The following is a 16941-nucleotide window of genomic DNA, read 5'->3' as shown; positions in this document are numbered from 1 at the left end:
ATGTTAAATCAATTGTTTAATCTTATTTATTTTATTTCAACAATATTTTATGAGGGTGGTCCATCCAGCATCAGCTGATCATTAGGGACCCTCAAACAATACAAATAGTAAATACAAAATAAACTATAAAAACATAAAATTAAAAAATATATAAAAAATAAATATATATAAATATAAATATAATTCGTGGTAAAATTAACGCAGATCATGAAAGCGAAAGTGCTCGATACAAAATGTAAAGCTAAATAGAAATAAATAAATTATCATTTATTCCTATAAATATAAATATACAGTAGGCCTACAATGAAAGAAGGATAAAAAGAAATAAAATCAGAGAGAGAGAAACAGGTGTTTTTTCAAAAGAGATTTAAAGGAGAAGAAATTGTAAGAGTTACGAATGCTTAAAGGTAGAGAATTAAAGAAAGAAGGAGCATTGAAACTAAAAGAAAGTTTAAAGATTTCAAGGTAAGGACGAGGGATAAGAAGATCTCCTTTAGTAATTTGCCTAGTGTTCATACGGCAAATCATCATCATCTTTTCCATAGCTACAAACAGTGTGTAATTTTGTGAAAGCTGGGAAGAGAAAACCAAACAAGAGGTCTGGTTTGGATGATTCGTTGACTTACGCTGATACTGTCCAATCATGGTAAACCTGCTAGAAATCAGTGTGTGACAACATGTGTGGGCAAACAATATTTGAAACTGGTAATAATAATAACCATTTTAAAGCGCTGTCTCACAGCGATATAAGACCATAAAGAATTATTGAAACCGGTAAGATTGACTTGAATTGCTTTTTTTTTTTTTTTTTTTTTTAAACCATATTTAATGAGGGTGATCCATCCAGCTATTGCTGATCATTAGGGACCCTCAGAGGTTCACAAGACAAACATATACACAAGATGCTCTACATAAACAAAGTCTTATTACAAGTCTTTGGGAGTGGAGTAATTTGGTCCTTAGAAAAAATCCTGACATGTGACGGGACTTGAACCCAGGACCCTTAGAGTGGTAGCCAAGCATCATAACCACCAAGCCACAACTCCACTCCACTCCGCTTGATAGATTGACACTGACGGATATAGAGTGGAAGCTGGTTCCAAACCAATGGTGCTTCAGTTTAAGAAAAGCACTTGGGATAAGATTCAAGGTGTGTTTTTGGAATAACAACAGATTCTATTTCAGAACGAAGACCTTTATGTGTATCAGGTAATGGCATACTGTTATTATGTTATTATAAGAAGTTGGGTAATTAATATCATGCATACCTGCAAATATACTGCAGCACATCTCGCCCTTCCTTGGAACGTAGTCGAAATTCTTTCCTTTGTTGGCATATTTTGTGTTTAGGCTTTCCATAAGGTTCTTAAGTGCAAGAATATCTAAAATTAGAACAAATAATTTAAATTAAGAGGACAAATTAAGATACAAAAATAAAGGTCTATAAAACTGCTTAAAAATAAAAATTCATATGTATTGTTCCAACGTGATGCTTTAAACTCATCGCCTCGTCCTTTGGATGAGATGTAAAGCCGTTGGTTGTGTGAAAATAAATAGTGAATAACTTGGCATGCAATTAGGGGGATCGCCTCCTGGTGTGGTTATCGTGACACTATGGCTGCTGTAGGCCTGTACAGGCCTATTCTGCATAAATTCTTTTTGGTTACATGAGGAAACTTAAGGAAGTTTAGTGAATACACATGTATATTGACTGCATGCCAAAATATCAAAATGAGCCTCACCACTTATTGGATTGGAACATTGAACATTTTGTGTTTCTTTTTTATCCCGAATAATGCGATGTTTGTCGTTGATATTCTCAAGCAGTCGCAAACTGCCAACTCTTGAAAGATGAAGACCACGTCTGTCCAGAGTGGCACGATCCACGGTACCATCATTTAACAGAAAATTGACATCGTTATTAATCTGTATACAACCGCTTTGCACCGACAATTCCCGGAGTTTATAGTTTAACTTATTGACATGAGCTTGAAAGGATTCATCATCAAACCGAGGACATACGGTTGAGAACGCAATTGTCAAATCCGGCGCCCTCCTCTTTAGATTGTCGACAATCTCATCATAGACACCCTCTGCAAATTTCTCATCAGCTTCTGTCGTGCAATCGTTCGTACTGCCGTGAATTATTACTGTACTAAATTCATGTACAGGCGCTTCATCTAAATGATGTTTAATGTCGATTACTCTTCTGCCTCGGAGACACACAACTGTTGTGTTTTCTAGAATATCTTCGTCAAAGTCTCTTACTATCGAGTCGCTGATGATAAGCGTTTTGGGATCATTAGTTACATATTTTGAAGACTCGACTGTTGTAGGCACATCTAATAGAAAAATGATTCTATAATGCAATATCGAACGTTGAACGCAAATAAATCATAGATAAATATGTCTGAACACAAATTTATCTAGTTATTACATAATTTTTACAAATAGATCTATAAATTCTAACTATTCTCTAAAAACTTGGTGCTTACTCAAGTCAAACGTTAGGAGGGTCACTTGTTCACAACATTTTGTCATCACAAATTTGAATCATCAACATTCAAATTCAATAAATAAATATCTCGCGATTATACTTTTAAAATGGTAAAATGATGATGATGACTAAATGATTCTCTATTTTTTTTCTTCTTGTCTTGTACGTACCAGTGTTGATTTTTGTCAAAAATAAATGTTGAATTGAGAAACAATAACTGATAATGATGATATCGATGAGATGAGAGAAGACACAGATAACAATAGACAATTAAATAAAGGCAAATGGATAACTCTTGAAATGATAATTAAAAAGATTGAAGATTAAATACAGGATTAGGAACAATATGATGAATATTGATGAGAAGACATGGATTAATTTTACGTACCACCTTCCACCTTTGTACAGTAGAACTCTGATGGACTGACAACATACATAACAGTTGCTTTCGTTTCACATTGTAACTCCAACTCTCTGAATAGAACTGTTGGAACGTTTTTATCCACTTCTGAAAATAATCAAATGATAGTACAAACATATATATATATAATATAGAAATTATTATTATTACATTAATGTACAAAGAGATTAGAATTTTAAATGGTCTTATTATGTCTAAAAATGTTTTAAATGGTAATATGTAATATGTTGATATAACGTTTGCGGTTTCTCACTCCTGAGGACAATCAAAGCATATTGATCGAAACGTCGAGAAACTCAACAGTTCTTTTCAGAACTAATACACGTGGTGTACCGCAAACTTTATATCAACATTTGATTTCACCATGCAAACATTCAAATAATATGTAATATATCATCAAACACTAGGTTCAGGTATTTTTATGATGGCACAACTTTTGTTACAAGGTCCTTAAATAAGCACAGTTGAGCATTATAATATTTATAAACTAGCCCAAGATTGTTGATTCCACTAGCCCACATGTCTGGTAGCCTCTAGTGTACCAATACACACCAGGGCTAACGCTACCCCAATCACAAATTAGCACTACAGTACAGTGCTCCACATTTTAAACACCTAACGCTCTGTCTACACTATCAAATGATGTGTTTTCTTTTTTTTTGACGAGCAATGAATTTCCTTTTTGAGGATCAATAAAAGTTATCTTATCTTATCTTATCTTAAACTAGTTGGACAAAAAAAAGTGTGATGTGTCCAAATATGGCAGTAATATACTCAAATATGGTAGTGATATGACATCATCATGGTCATATATGGGCACATCACATAAAGTTTGATAGTGTAGACAGAGCTTTAGGCATTTAATCAACTCCTCAACTCACGCTTTGGCGATTGTGCTGGAATGCTGTAGTCTGCATTAATTGGTCGGTTAGAACCTTTTTTGTCAAATATCTCCACAAGACTGACTCCTTTTGGTGTGACACCAACTCTTTTCACTCCAACGACTTTGTTCACAAACTAGAATACAGTAATTGAAAATTCAAATTTGAAACATTTGAAAACATAATCCATGACACTACTCTAACCATATATTCTACATATGGAATAAATAAAATCTGTTTGTGCATACAAACAAAAGCTCTGTCTACATTATCAAACTCTATCTGACAAAAAAATGTGATGTGCCCAAATATGGTAGTGATATGATATCATGTCCATATGGGCACATCACATTTTTTTGTCACAAAGTTTGATAGTGTAGACAGAGCTTAATAGATAAACCATTAACATAAAACAATGTGATGGAGTATCATTTTGTTTTGGATTGCTTGATTCTGATTGGTCAGAAGTTAATTACTGTATCTGTATAGAAGTTTACCCAGATCATTATATGTTATTACTTCTTCCATGGTTACACATACAATTATTCGTATTGTTCCGTTACTTTTGAGATTGAAAACATGATTCAAAATATTATACAAACCTTTTCCGCAAATTCTTGTGACTGTTTATCTTTTGGATTATCAGTGATTGGAGCACCATGCAAGGCACAATGGATGGCGACAACTGGAATCTTGGAATACGGCTCTTTGATTCGGCGAACATCGTCTTTCTGGACTGGATCAATGTTTCCATAGTCAATAAATTTAACATTCAGTTTGTTAGTACCGATGCTCAAAACTTCTGCTCTGTACCAATAGTCATCACTGAACTTTGCGATGCACAATTCTCCAACGACTGGCGAATGCACTTCTTTTATATTGCTATAATCTTCGGACATTGGGTCGCTAATTTGTTGGATGGCACGGACGGAGGTTGGTTGATTGACCTGAACATAAAAGCTACTAGGTCCATTTGCAACGCAGATCATCGCAGTCTCTATTTTCCCCTCGTTCAATGACATCATTTCACATTTTTCTGCCATTACCGGGCTAGGAGGTATATTTGGATTGTTGAACTTTTGAAAGTTGCTTGGCTGATGTTGATAACCATTGTAAGTAGAGGTCTTACTATCATTTCTGTAAGAATTTTTACCTCTCTGTTCTTGATTACCATAGTTTTCTGGTGATTTCACATCACCATTCATGGGAGATCTATTATTATAGGTACTCCTTTGTCGATACGAATCTTGGTGACTGCTAGATGGACTTCTTTCTTGAGGTGTACTAATACTGTATGCTTGCTGAATGACTGGACTACTTCTTTCTTGAAACTTTGTCGGACTGTCTTGAGAAGGTGTGGGCAACAACGGCGATTTACTTTCTGTTTTTGTGTTGTCACCAGTCAATAGCTCAATCCTTAATATGCCATTAACTTTTCCAGAAACCTGTATTTTGATCCTGGTTTCTTCCAAATCCTTTACTGACTTCATAACATCTTTTCCACTAGAGTTGGCCAAGCTACAGGTCACCAACTGCTCGTCTAGTTTCAGAAGGTCTTTTGAAAGTGGATGGCAGTCTGTTACAGATATTACCTCTTGGTTCCCATAGTCAACATATAACACTTTAGCCTTTGACCCATCAATTGCCAAAATACGCCCACGATACCAAAAATTATCGACAAACTTTGTAGCACAAATTTCTCCAACCTGTGGACTACAGAAATGTATATAAATTAATACAGATTTATTCAAAAATAGATATATTTATATATATAATTGGCATGTCAACTAAACACTTAAATGAAGTAAAGTTTGTGGTAGACCAGTGTTTCCTGTGAAAGTTGATAATGTCTCAACGTTTCGCCAGTTATACGACTGTCTTGCTAAGCCTAGATGATAGCCATGTAAAGTGATGTTGTCCTTTATTATAGAGTTCTGCTGTGTGACATCACGATAGATGGCGCTGCGTGGTTGCTAGCACAACCAAAAATGCGTTTAACTATAGATATCTGTATTTCTATCACATAATGTATCTTAGCTTGATTTTTTTTAACTTAAATTGTAGTTGAAGAATAAATAGATTATTAAAAACAAATATTTAGTGATCTTTTGAAATTTTAGTTTGTTTTTATTGAAAATTATTAAGTTTTAAAATGATTACTTCAATAAGCCTATTCCAAACCATTGGTGACCTTGGAGTCACTCAGGCAGGTTGAACGCATTTTTGGTTGCAGAACTCTATCCATGTAAAATAAACCAATTCTATTTTACCTCTTCCTATCCAAACGAGTGATCTTAAAATTAAATTTACAATTGTTAACCATATCTGAATAAATATCAACGGAAACAATTCATTGGTGTTTTTTCCATGCTTTTAAATGCATTCAATCGCAACCTCACAACTGTAGCAGACTAAAAAATGGACAAATACCTGTAGGTCTGGTTAGATGGAAGGATTGAGTATCGATTCATCAGGGCGTCTTGAAGTTCCATTAACGCCAACACATTCTTCGACAAAGTAGCAAATATGGCAGAGGCACTTTCTACAGATGTAACCACCACATCCAGTTTGTCCCCAGTAGAAATCTTGTCCATGACACTAGGCAGAACTGTATGTCTAGATTGCTTCGGTTGTGCAAATTTCGCATCTATTAGCTTTTTCTCAACACAAATCTCTGGTAAAAACAAAAAACAGAATGCGTTCAATTTGATTTGATTAAACACAATTGGGACACTATTTTATTAAATAAATGAGGGATAATATATATTTAACATTACAGCCCCTTAATAGGTGTTTTAATGTATTTATTAATTTCTACCTTTAGCTCATACATTTTGCATGTGCTGGTAAAAAATGAAACAATTTTTGCAACATAATGTCACATGTAACATATACCTACAAAAATGTTACACATGGATTTCCTCATTATTTTGGGGTTTTTTTATCAACCCCTTCAAAAATTACAAATTACCTTCTTTTCCTTGTGTCATAGTAATAGTTGCTGGGAAAATGCCATTTTCGACTTTCTTCAGGTTTACTTTACATTGTTTGTTGACCAGCATAGTTACCAGGTAACCACAGGCTTCAGTTGACCACTTCCCATCGATAGGTTCAATATCTACAAGCTTACACGGACTGGCCTAAATTAAGAAAAGAACAACCGCTATCTTGGTGTATTTTTATTGACCAACACAGTGTTCTCCCCAGGATTGAGATCAAGCACTGACATAATTCACCGGAGGTTGAATAACACCACTTAATGATTTTTATTAATTTTTTTAAAGCTGGGTGTCAGTGGCCTAAAAGCTTCTATATATAATATAGGGCCAGGCCTAGAAATCGGCCGGAAAACTTTATTTACCTGTAATACTCAAGCAATGCTGAATGCAATATTGATAAAAAGATACAAAGAATTTGACGTTAATATCACAATTATTATTATTAGATATTGAACCAGCTCTGTTTATACCAAGGAACACTATAAAACTGCATACAATCACAGAATATATGAATCACATACCAAAATTGGTGTCTTGCTAAATTGTTGAATCAAGTGACGTAGGTCCTTAAGATGAATGTCCCTAATGTCACCATAGTCAATTAAGCGTACAGACACAATGTTGTCTTCTTTAATCTCCAGGATCGTACCTCTATACCATTCCTCATCTGTTGTAGCTGCACACAGCGTACCGACCTGGAGATAATAACATTGACATGAGTTGGCAAGTGTGTTTATGGTAGACCAGCATTTTGTGGGTTGGCCTGCACATTTCTTTAAAAATTCAATCTTAACTTTATGTGTTATGGATGACATTTTTTCTTCATAAAATTCAATTACATATCCAGAACTGACCTTTGACCACTAGCAAAGTATCATAGGTTGTTTAAAATTCAGGAAAACCCATGCTTTGGGGCATCCATATTAATGGGATACTTTCCTGGGAAGCCAACATGTTCTAACACTAAGGCCAAACCAATATCCCTACTTATATGGACAGGACATTTTATAGGGGTTCTACTGTATGAGTGTTAATATCCCTATTTACCTTTGGTTTATAGGGAGAGCTGTCATCCATGGCATTGTATATATCAGTCATTGAGCATATCAATGAAAAATATTCTTTGCTTTTGCTCTGCATCAGTTGAATCCAAATCTCATCAGGACTAACAACGTGTATTGCAAGTGCCTGTAAAGTGAAAAAATAAGTCAAAGTGACACACTATGAAACATTTATTGGAATATATCTTATTCAACGCTTAAGCTCTGTCTACACTATCAAACCAGTTTGACAAAAAAAGTGTGATGTAATTGTACCCAAATAGGGTAGTGATATGATCACTGTGTCCATATATGGGCACATCCCATTTTTTTATCACATAAAGTTTGATAGTTTAGACAGAGGTTTAGTTTATAGCATCATTTCATATTAGCTAGGCAAACTGAATATAGTTTTCCGCTTAACTAATAAATTTGAATTTATAAAAAAAAAATTACTATATATATATCGTATATGACCTAGTATAGTCTTGGGGTTCAGGGGGAGGGGAGATGCTGGGTATGAAGTTTGGGGGAAAATTTTGAATGGGATTACACTCAGATTACATTAACCAAAGTCTTATAACATGAATTTAGCCTGATTTACGTGGTGGGATTATACTTGAGCAGATTATATATGATACTGTTATTATTGCATTAATCTTCATATCAGTTCATTTCATTTTCATTTCATTTCATTTCACATTTATTCAATTAATGAAAACTTAAACAATGTAAACAATATAAACAAATAATGATTTCATTAATTTGGATCAGACTTAGAGGCTAAGGCCTGTCTCAGAAAGACACAACAAAACATAAATACAAAATAAAAATGTGTACAAATTAGGTAAAAGTGGCATAATAATAATAATATATTTATATATGATAATTTTCCAAATAATTAATCTTAATTTGATGTCTGAATATTTTTGCATTTTCACATTTTTTTAGATTCTCTTTTAAGTTATTCCATAATTTAGGTCCATGAACTGTAATAAAAAATTGGCTTTTGCTAAGTCTTACAAAAGGAACATAAAGTAAATTTGAGTTCTTAAGATTTATAAGATTTATAAGTTTTATATACAATAACTATACTAATTTTAAATTACCTGTAATTCTTGTTTTTCTGGTTGAAAATAAGCCAGGTCCTTCAGATAGATATAATTATCCTTTTTGGCAGAACCTCCCGACGCCTCTAGTCTGTCATTAAAATTAAAACTTTCGTTTAAATACAAAAACAGCAGCAACCAATTTCTTTCTTTTCATAATCATACTAACACAGATATTCATAATACTATATTCTTAAATCGGACAAATTGAGTGAGGTACAAAATCCTAAACTAATGTACTGCAATTACTGTAATATGTATCTATTAATCTAAATAAAAAATGTCAAATAAATAAAAAATGTCAAATATTAAGTCCAATTGACAATATACAGCTTCCATCAAGATATATAATTTAGAGTAGCTCGAGATGAATGGGACATATTCTAAGAGATGAACCAGTATAGCGAGCTTAGAATTTAGAAGTTGGAGGTAGAAGAGAAAGAGGACGGCCAATGGCGACATGGAAAGATACGGTAAAGAAAGAAAGAGGAAAGTTTGTTTGGAGGAACATGATGCACAAGACAGGAAGAAGTGAAGAGATGGTGTAGCAGCCTGGAACGAGAGACAGTCAGTAACCCGTTGGAAGAGGGAGAAAGCTGACTCAAATAAAAGATGATGATGATATTTGGTTAATAGGAACGGTCATGGGAGGACGATGGAGATTCTGTGTTTGCTAGAGTGTAAACATAGCCGTTTTATTAAGTTACACACTCTTGTGCGACAACGACCGGCCAGAGACAACCATGCTGTACTACTACTAGGCCTAGTTACTACTAACCTACATTTGGGCTATTAGCATTCACTCTACTTACCTGGCTTGAATGGATTTACAGTGCAACTTGTGAGAAGGCCAGTGTTTCTGTTGACATGCTTGTGTGCAGTATTTACTCTTGCACGCTGAGCAACATCGCATTCCTGCAATTAAGTAAGCGTGAAACATTCTGTTATTATCAACTAACCTCTTTAAGTGTTTTAAAAAATGTAATCAAATTCAGAAATTTAAAATTATACATATTTTAAAACGACAGCATGACTGAAGAAACCAATTTGCTTTTTTAATAAAATTTATTTTACCTGGGCGTCCACAGTTGAGGCAAGGTGCAATAGAAGTTGTTCCAGCGCCTTCAAAATGCTGGCTTTTACTAACAACTTCTTGTTGGCCCTTTGAAACACTAGTGTCAACCACAGAAACTTTTTCACTTGGCTGCACTTCCTTTTGATCTAAACTACTGTGTCTGGATCTTTGGATTTGTGCCGACACGTTCTTTAAATCTTCGGCCTCAAGTTCTCCGAGATTGAGTCCGGTGCTGTGAACATTAACTACAGTGTCTTTCAACGTTCCCGAAAGCTGAGCATTGTCCGTCTTGAGAACGAGAGGTTTATCACTTATACGCACCTTACGTTGATTACTCTCTACACGAACCTGAATTAGCATAGCACCTTGACTTTTGAATGAAAATGTTTTTTTTAGATTTGGTTGCGCATCTTGTTTCGTTTCTTCTCGCGCATGATCTACGTCACTACGTTCACTTGAAGACATTTCTCGGCTACCATACCGATTGTCCATTCTACGGGGACTACGACTACTGCTTTGCGATTCACCTCCGCTGAAGTGGAAAGAGTTATCTGCCACTTCGTTCTAAAGAATAACAAAAAATGTTTGTTCAAAAATCCGACAAGAATTTGGTGCAAGGTCAGGCAGAGGTACGGAAGATTACAACCAGACTTCAGGGACAGATTGTCTTATGCTTTGGGCATGATGTCCTAGGGTTAGATTTGAACCAAAGAAAGCAGCAGGTATTCTGAAATGTACTTGATATGAAGTAATTCAAATAAATGTGACCAATTAACTTAGCTCCCCGATGCAAAGCTACTTCAGATATTATCATGTATGCTCAGTTTGTATTAAATTGTCCAAAGCTCTGTCTACACTATCAAAAAAAGTGTGATGTTCCCAAATATGGTATTGATATGCCCAAATATGACATCATCATGTTCATATAATATGGGCACATCACATTCTTTTGTCACATAAAGTTTGATAGTGTAGACAGAGCAGATACAGTAGAACTGACAATCCACTATTGATGAGTGGTTGATACTTACCTTCAAATACATTTCTGTATCTTTGGCAACTCTCAGTCTGAGTGTCTGACTACCAACTTGGTAGTTGTTCAACTGTGTGTGAGCCTTGCTGAGTTCACTAACGGTTGACATTCCAACAAAACTATAACAAATTTACAAAATTAATCATATAGCCTATGACTAATCTAAACATAAGAAAGCCATTACTATTTCAGTCAGTGATGTTTGTAATCAGGGTTGTCTTGGTACCATATATGGCACTTAAAAGACTAGAAAGGAAGATTGCTCACCCAAAAGTTGTTTCAGTGTCATGGCGATCAGATTTGCAAATTTTGCAGGAGACAACTTTTCCAGCTCTTGAAAACAGATTTGTTAGTCCCTCCTAAAAAAAATTATTATATTATTGGAAAAATCGATAAACTTAAACTAAGGGAACAGAATGGTGCAATTTATTTAATTTTCTATATCTTTTCATGTTGCCACGGATAAACATAGAGATAAGGAACTGAGCAACGACTAGAACAAAAGAAAATCCATAATGAATGCAATACAAGTTCTAGCAAATTGAAAACTAGAGAATGTTAATTTGAAGTTATTTATGGAACAGTAGTAGGGAGCTTTCGATTTTGCGCCAACCTAGGTCGTCATGGAGATTTGGTTTGGCAATTTTATGTCAGGACCAGATGACAATCTTTGGATTCTGTCATCACATATATACATATTTTAATGTTAATTATTTGTATAGCTCGTTTCACAAATAATGTCGTCTCGATGAAAAAAAAACCAAGAAACGGCCTAATTAACCAAAACAACAGAACAGAAAATAGAATCTCACATCACCACACTGTTTCACCAAACTTGCCAAAACAAGCCAGCTATTTAATAATTCAATGTCATAATGATGTAAGCATTAACTATCCTGCCTAGCAAACAATAAAATAATAATAAGATATGAATAAAATGGCGGAGCTAAATACATCAAAAAGATGCGTTTTCAGTTTCTCTAAAAGAAATGATGAGGTATATATGGCCGTGGCCCACCTGAGGGCGCAGTCATGGACGATACCACTGTCTTGGAGGAGAATACGAAGATTATTTTTACTTTCCGATGTTCTCCCTGGAGAGGGGAAAGCTCTATGTCGGTTTTATCCAGGTAAGTTAGTCATGTGATAGACAATGAAGTGGAGGTTGTTTCTTGAATGCTAGATAGATGTTACTGAATGAACCTTTTCGGGTATCATAACACCAAATAAAAATAGGTTTTATAGAGCTGGACAATGACAAAGGATATGTAAAGAAATTACACAAACCAGTAGTGGTGTTAGTAGTCTACGAGTGCTAGCTTATCTGTATAAACCGACAATAGCCCGTGCTCTCCAGAGGAAGGGCTTTAGATACGAAAGTGAAAAGTTCCTAGAACACCCCTGTATTATAATGGACCAGTCCGCTACCACGCCCTCATGTGGGAACGTACCAACGTCATCATTTTCTTTCGTAACGTGAAAGCATTACGTCGTATGATACTAAGTGTTAGAATTGTACACTGTACATACTATACAAAGAGTTCCTATTACGCTGTTTACCAGTTGACTTGGCCAGGATATTAAGTGTATTCCTACGGCCTGTTGCAGTACCAGCAGTTGATCCGTTTTAAATCGGGGTCTTCCTTAGAATAAAGAAGATTAAAAGAGGAAGAAACAACACCCAGATCATTGGATTTTAGGCCGCTGAACGGCCACGCTAACAAACAACAAAGGACAAAGGAATTTGCATTGTCACCTGGACTGTCTCAGCTGAGGCGTGGACGCACTGTTGCGTGAAACAACAACAAAGCTACAGTCAGGTTGTATTGTTCCTTATCTTTGCTAGGTTGCGTACTGTGTCCGCCGATATGCCAAAATCTGAATGTCTGCAATGCAGAGGCCAGCGTGCGACAGTCAAGTGGGACCGCCACTTGCTGTGCATTCACTGCCGCACCTGTAGTCAGGAGTCGCGGTTTCAGACGTTGCCGCGTCCGTCGGGGGTTCAGGAGGATCCCCCGGCCCCACTAGTAGAAACCGAAGCGCCGGTAGTCTTGCCGAACACGCCTGCAACGGCCGCTGCGCCTCCACCGCAGAGTGGTACGCAGGACGAAGGTTTGTCCCCAGTTGTACTGGAGCCAATCGCAGCAGCGGTGCGAGCTCTACCGAATGAGGCTGTGCCCTCGGCATCCTCGCTTAATTATCCCCCTGTGCCAGTACTGCCTCCGCAGTACTTTCAAGGTCGAGGTTTTATAGAGCTGAACAATGACAAAGGATATGTAAAGAAATTGAAAGCTTCTGAGAGGGTTTGGTTCAAATCATATGCGAATCAACAAGAATTTACCTGGGTCATCTGTTTTGGGATTCCAGTTATATAAAACTGAAATCCAGTTTGACGTACAAGTCTGTCATATTCTTGATTACCTTTTTTGGCACTCATACTGAAATGTAAAGTTACACAAATAGAAGTTAATTGTAAATTAATTTTTATAACATATTGGTAAATATAAAGACGTATTGTCCCTTTGACTAATTCGAAAAAAAATTGTAAAAAAATAGTTCACCAAAAATTAGCCGAAAAAAAAAAATTTAACCGAAATACAGACTTTTTTTGTTCCAGTCAAAGTTTTCGATCAAAACATATCTCATAATGCAACGCGCTTGTTTGGCTACTCTGTATGCATAATCATAAAACTTCCTCGCAATCTGTGTGAAAACACCTTCTCAACCGTGACGAGTTGTAAACAATCCTAATTCGCATCATGCATACTCATGGTTTGAAATCTTTGTTTACTTTCGCTCGTGACGATTTCCAGACGAAATGTAATCAAATTAATTTACTTGTTAATTACGTAAACTTGTTGTTTTTGGCTCAAATTTTCGACTTAAAGTGAATAACTTTAATATTACTTTGATATGGCCAATTTAAATTTAGAATATTTTTTTTATCTGTAAGAAAATGTATGAGAAAATTACAGACCCTCCAAAAATACCTAGAGTATTTCTGAAGATTTAAAAGCATAGCATGGTGCGTGTGTACATACAGAATTGTTTAATCAATAAAATGCAATTTTTTTAACTTTAACAATGAAATAGTACATACTTTCCTGGAAGACCGGTCTCATAAGAATTGAATTTATCATCGTTAAATTCATCCCTCATAGGATTCCAATTGTTAAGTTGAGAAGGTGACCTATAAGAAATAAAAGCATGTACCATGTGACAGGTTTCTCAAATTAGGCAGCATAAGGTGTTTTTTTTTTTTTTATATATATTTAGGCAAATTGCCAAGGATAACAATAAGAGAATTCATTCACTATCCTTCTTAAAGATGCTCTACATAAACAAAATCTTAGGGAGTAGAGTTGTAATTTGTCATTAGAAAAAATCCTGACATATGACAGGACTTGACCCCAGGACCCTTGGATTGGTAGCCAAACATTATAACAACCAAGCCACAACTCCACTCTACAAAATTATCATTTAAACTTTTTCTGAATTTGTTAGTCTCCATCTACATTTTTATGTTTTGTTTTTTATCAAATGTTAATGTTATAATACATACAGTAGAACCTGTATTTTACGTACCCTGATTTTACGTTCCCTTGATTTTATGTACGCTTAAAATAACCGATGACGTCATCATTTTCTTACATTGAGGGCGCAATTTAACAACAAACAAAGCCATGGCTGTGTGAGGAATTCTGCTGTGTGAGACAAGCTACACACGTGCATTCCCCCTACAGCAGCGACTGTTTTTATTGATAGAAAATACAAGAACATTTATATTTTATTTTTAACCCTTTATTTAAACGCACAGGCTGTATATACTGTACTTTTCTAGTTAGGCCTCACATCTTGCTAGGCCTACTAGTACTAGCCTGGCCTGAATAGTCTAGTAGGCAAGGCCTAGCTAGTGACCACCTGCAAGCTGTACAGTAAAGTAGGCAAACACGGTAGCCTTTATAGCTACGATCTCTACGTATTTGGGGTTAATTTAAGGTCAACCTCGATTTTACGAATCCCTTGTTTTACATACGCCTTCCAGTCCCGTACCGTACGTAAAATGAAGGTTCTACTGTAGTTTATTTATTTAATGTACTTACTTCTCCATTTTATTAACAATGTTCTGTGGCACTGTTAATCTAATATTGTGACAGCTGCAACAATAAAATAATTTAAATTAAAAATTATAGAAAATTGTCATAGTCATATTATAATGTACTCTCACAGAACCAGACACTCACATTAAAAAGTGCCTATTTCTGAATCAGTAATGGAGTTTACATCATTGTTTGAGATTTGTTTTCTCAACTCAAAAATACCACTATAAAATCATCATTTCCAGAAATAGCAATAAATAAATAATAATATATTAAATAATTTACAAGAGTATAAAATGACATGATCTCAGAGATTCACATTTTTCTGAAATTTCCACCTTTCAGATCCCTAACCTCTTCATAATTGGTTATTTGCCCCTACAAATCTGACAATTTTTTAATCCTAGCTCTAGGAATAGTTTATAGGCCAATTTTCTAAATCCATGATTTTAAACAACATTTTCCCAAAACAAATAGTTTATTTTACAATTAACAAGACTGTTAGCACTGTTTTCAATTTCTTAGGCTTTTGTTCTATAATTAACATCCATCTATCAACTGCTATGTCAATAAGCCTACAACAGGATCTGATTATATCTTGTTTACACACAATATAATTTCTTCAACTCAAGACCACTGTGATCTGTAATTGTTACCTGTCACTATTTTGTAGATCCTGACTGGGCCAGTGAGGGCTCTCTTTCACTTTATTCGATAACTTTGACGGTACAGAGTCAAAACAGTTCTCTTCTAAAGAAAGCCTATCAAATGAAAATGTTAATATAAGTAAATATATTTTAATTTAGTTTACTGTTAATCAACTCTTTAATTTGCGGTATGCAAGGCTAGGGATGCTGTAGTGTACTGTAACCTTTGCTCTGGCTGCTAAAGGTACTTAGCGCCCTCTATATCGATCTACAATACTGGAATCCGGGACAATTCGGCCCACTTTTGGTGGGACGATTCAGCCCACTTTTGGGTGGACTAGACTTGGTCAGGACTAGAGGGTGTTCTAAGCACAGAGTGCTTCGCCTCGGTCCCGTAGACACAAGTGTACGGGAAACAAGTCAGGACATCATCATTCCCACTTAACTTCTGGGAGTGCATGGATACCACCCTGCACATGTTATTGAAAAAAACCACATGGTTGATCGCAAAAAAACAAAATGGCTAGCTACAATACAATGTACGTAAATGAGAAGGTCGACTGTACACGAAACAAAGAAGGTACAACATAAATAAAGCAGTACAGTTTACTACAAATACCACACTACCGACCAACCCTATTTTTCTGTCTCTTTATAATGATTAATGGTATGGTCCACAAAGTTCATATGACAAGGAAGGTCAAGGACGACAAAAGGTGTCCGAAATTGGCACACGAGACTGAACTGATCATTTCATTAAAATTGGCAGGCTACATGGGCGGCCTACCCCGTAGATTAGTGTCTAGCTGTAATGTAGTTAAGTAGCCTAGCCCGAGCTAGCCTAGCCCAAAGGCAAGGCGCGCCACCACCCCCAAACAAAGATTCACAGCCACGAGGTCGAGACGAGGAATATCAATGAGGATGACCGTCGTCAATCAAAATAAACGTAATAATACAGTAGTAGTAGTAGGCCTACGAATCCTTTCATTGGAAGGTGATGTAATACTGGTCAATGACATTTTAATAATTATCAATTATATTAAATCAAAAACAACCATTAAACATATACTTACATTAGAGATGAGCACAACATGTGCTGCAAACGCAAGCCTCCGTGCAGTCAACGAAGATGCACACAC

At 35.6% G+C, this 16941-nt stretch overlaps 1 protein-coding gene across 1 annotated transcript in view; it reads right to left on the bottom strand.

The window, feature by feature from the left end:
- Positions 1-16941, bottom strand: part of LOC144837345 (tudor domain-containing protein 1-like) — a 26733-nt gene extending 9792 nt beyond the window's left edge. The window contains exons 1-18 of the mRNA XM_078692406.1: positions 16876-16941; positions 15812-15916; positions 15159-15212; positions 14156-14245; positions 13397-13493; positions 11323-11414; positions 11054-11174; positions 10022-10586; positions 9760-9862; positions 8948-9038; positions 7846-7986; positions 7320-7493; positions 6771-6939; positions 6230-6473; positions 4402-5512; positions 3800-3935; positions 2886-3005; positions 1269-1382 (exon numbers count right to left, since the gene is read on the bottom strand). Of these exons, the coding sequence (XP_078548532.1) occupies positions 1269-1382; positions 2886-3005; positions 3800-3935; positions 4402-5512; positions 6230-6473; positions 6771-6939; positions 7320-7493; positions 7846-7986; positions 8948-9038; positions 9760-9862; positions 10022-10586; positions 11054-11174; positions 11323-11414; positions 13397-13493; positions 14156-14245; positions 15159-15212; positions 15812-15916; positions 16876-16895 (3547 nt within the window). The 5' untranslated portion in view covers positions 16896-16941. The remainder of the gene's footprint in view (positions 1-1268; positions 1383-2885; positions 3006-3799; positions 3936-4401; positions 5513-6229; positions 6474-6770; positions 6940-7319; positions 7494-7845; positions 7987-8947; positions 9039-9759; positions 9863-10021; positions 10587-11053; positions 11175-11322; positions 11415-13396; positions 13494-14155; positions 14246-15158; positions 15213-15811; positions 15917-16875) is intronic.

The sequence above is a fragment of the Antedon bifida genome, chromosome 3 (genome assembly GCF_963402885.1).
Source record: "Antedon bifida chromosome 3, ecAntBifi1.1, whole genome shotgun sequence".
Classification (NCBI taxonomy): Eukaryota; Metazoa; Echinodermata; class Crinoidea; order Comatulida; family Antedonidae; genus Antedon; species Antedon bifida.
Note: the sequence above shows the minus strand (reverse complement) of the source record. Positions and strands in the feature narration are given on the sequence as shown.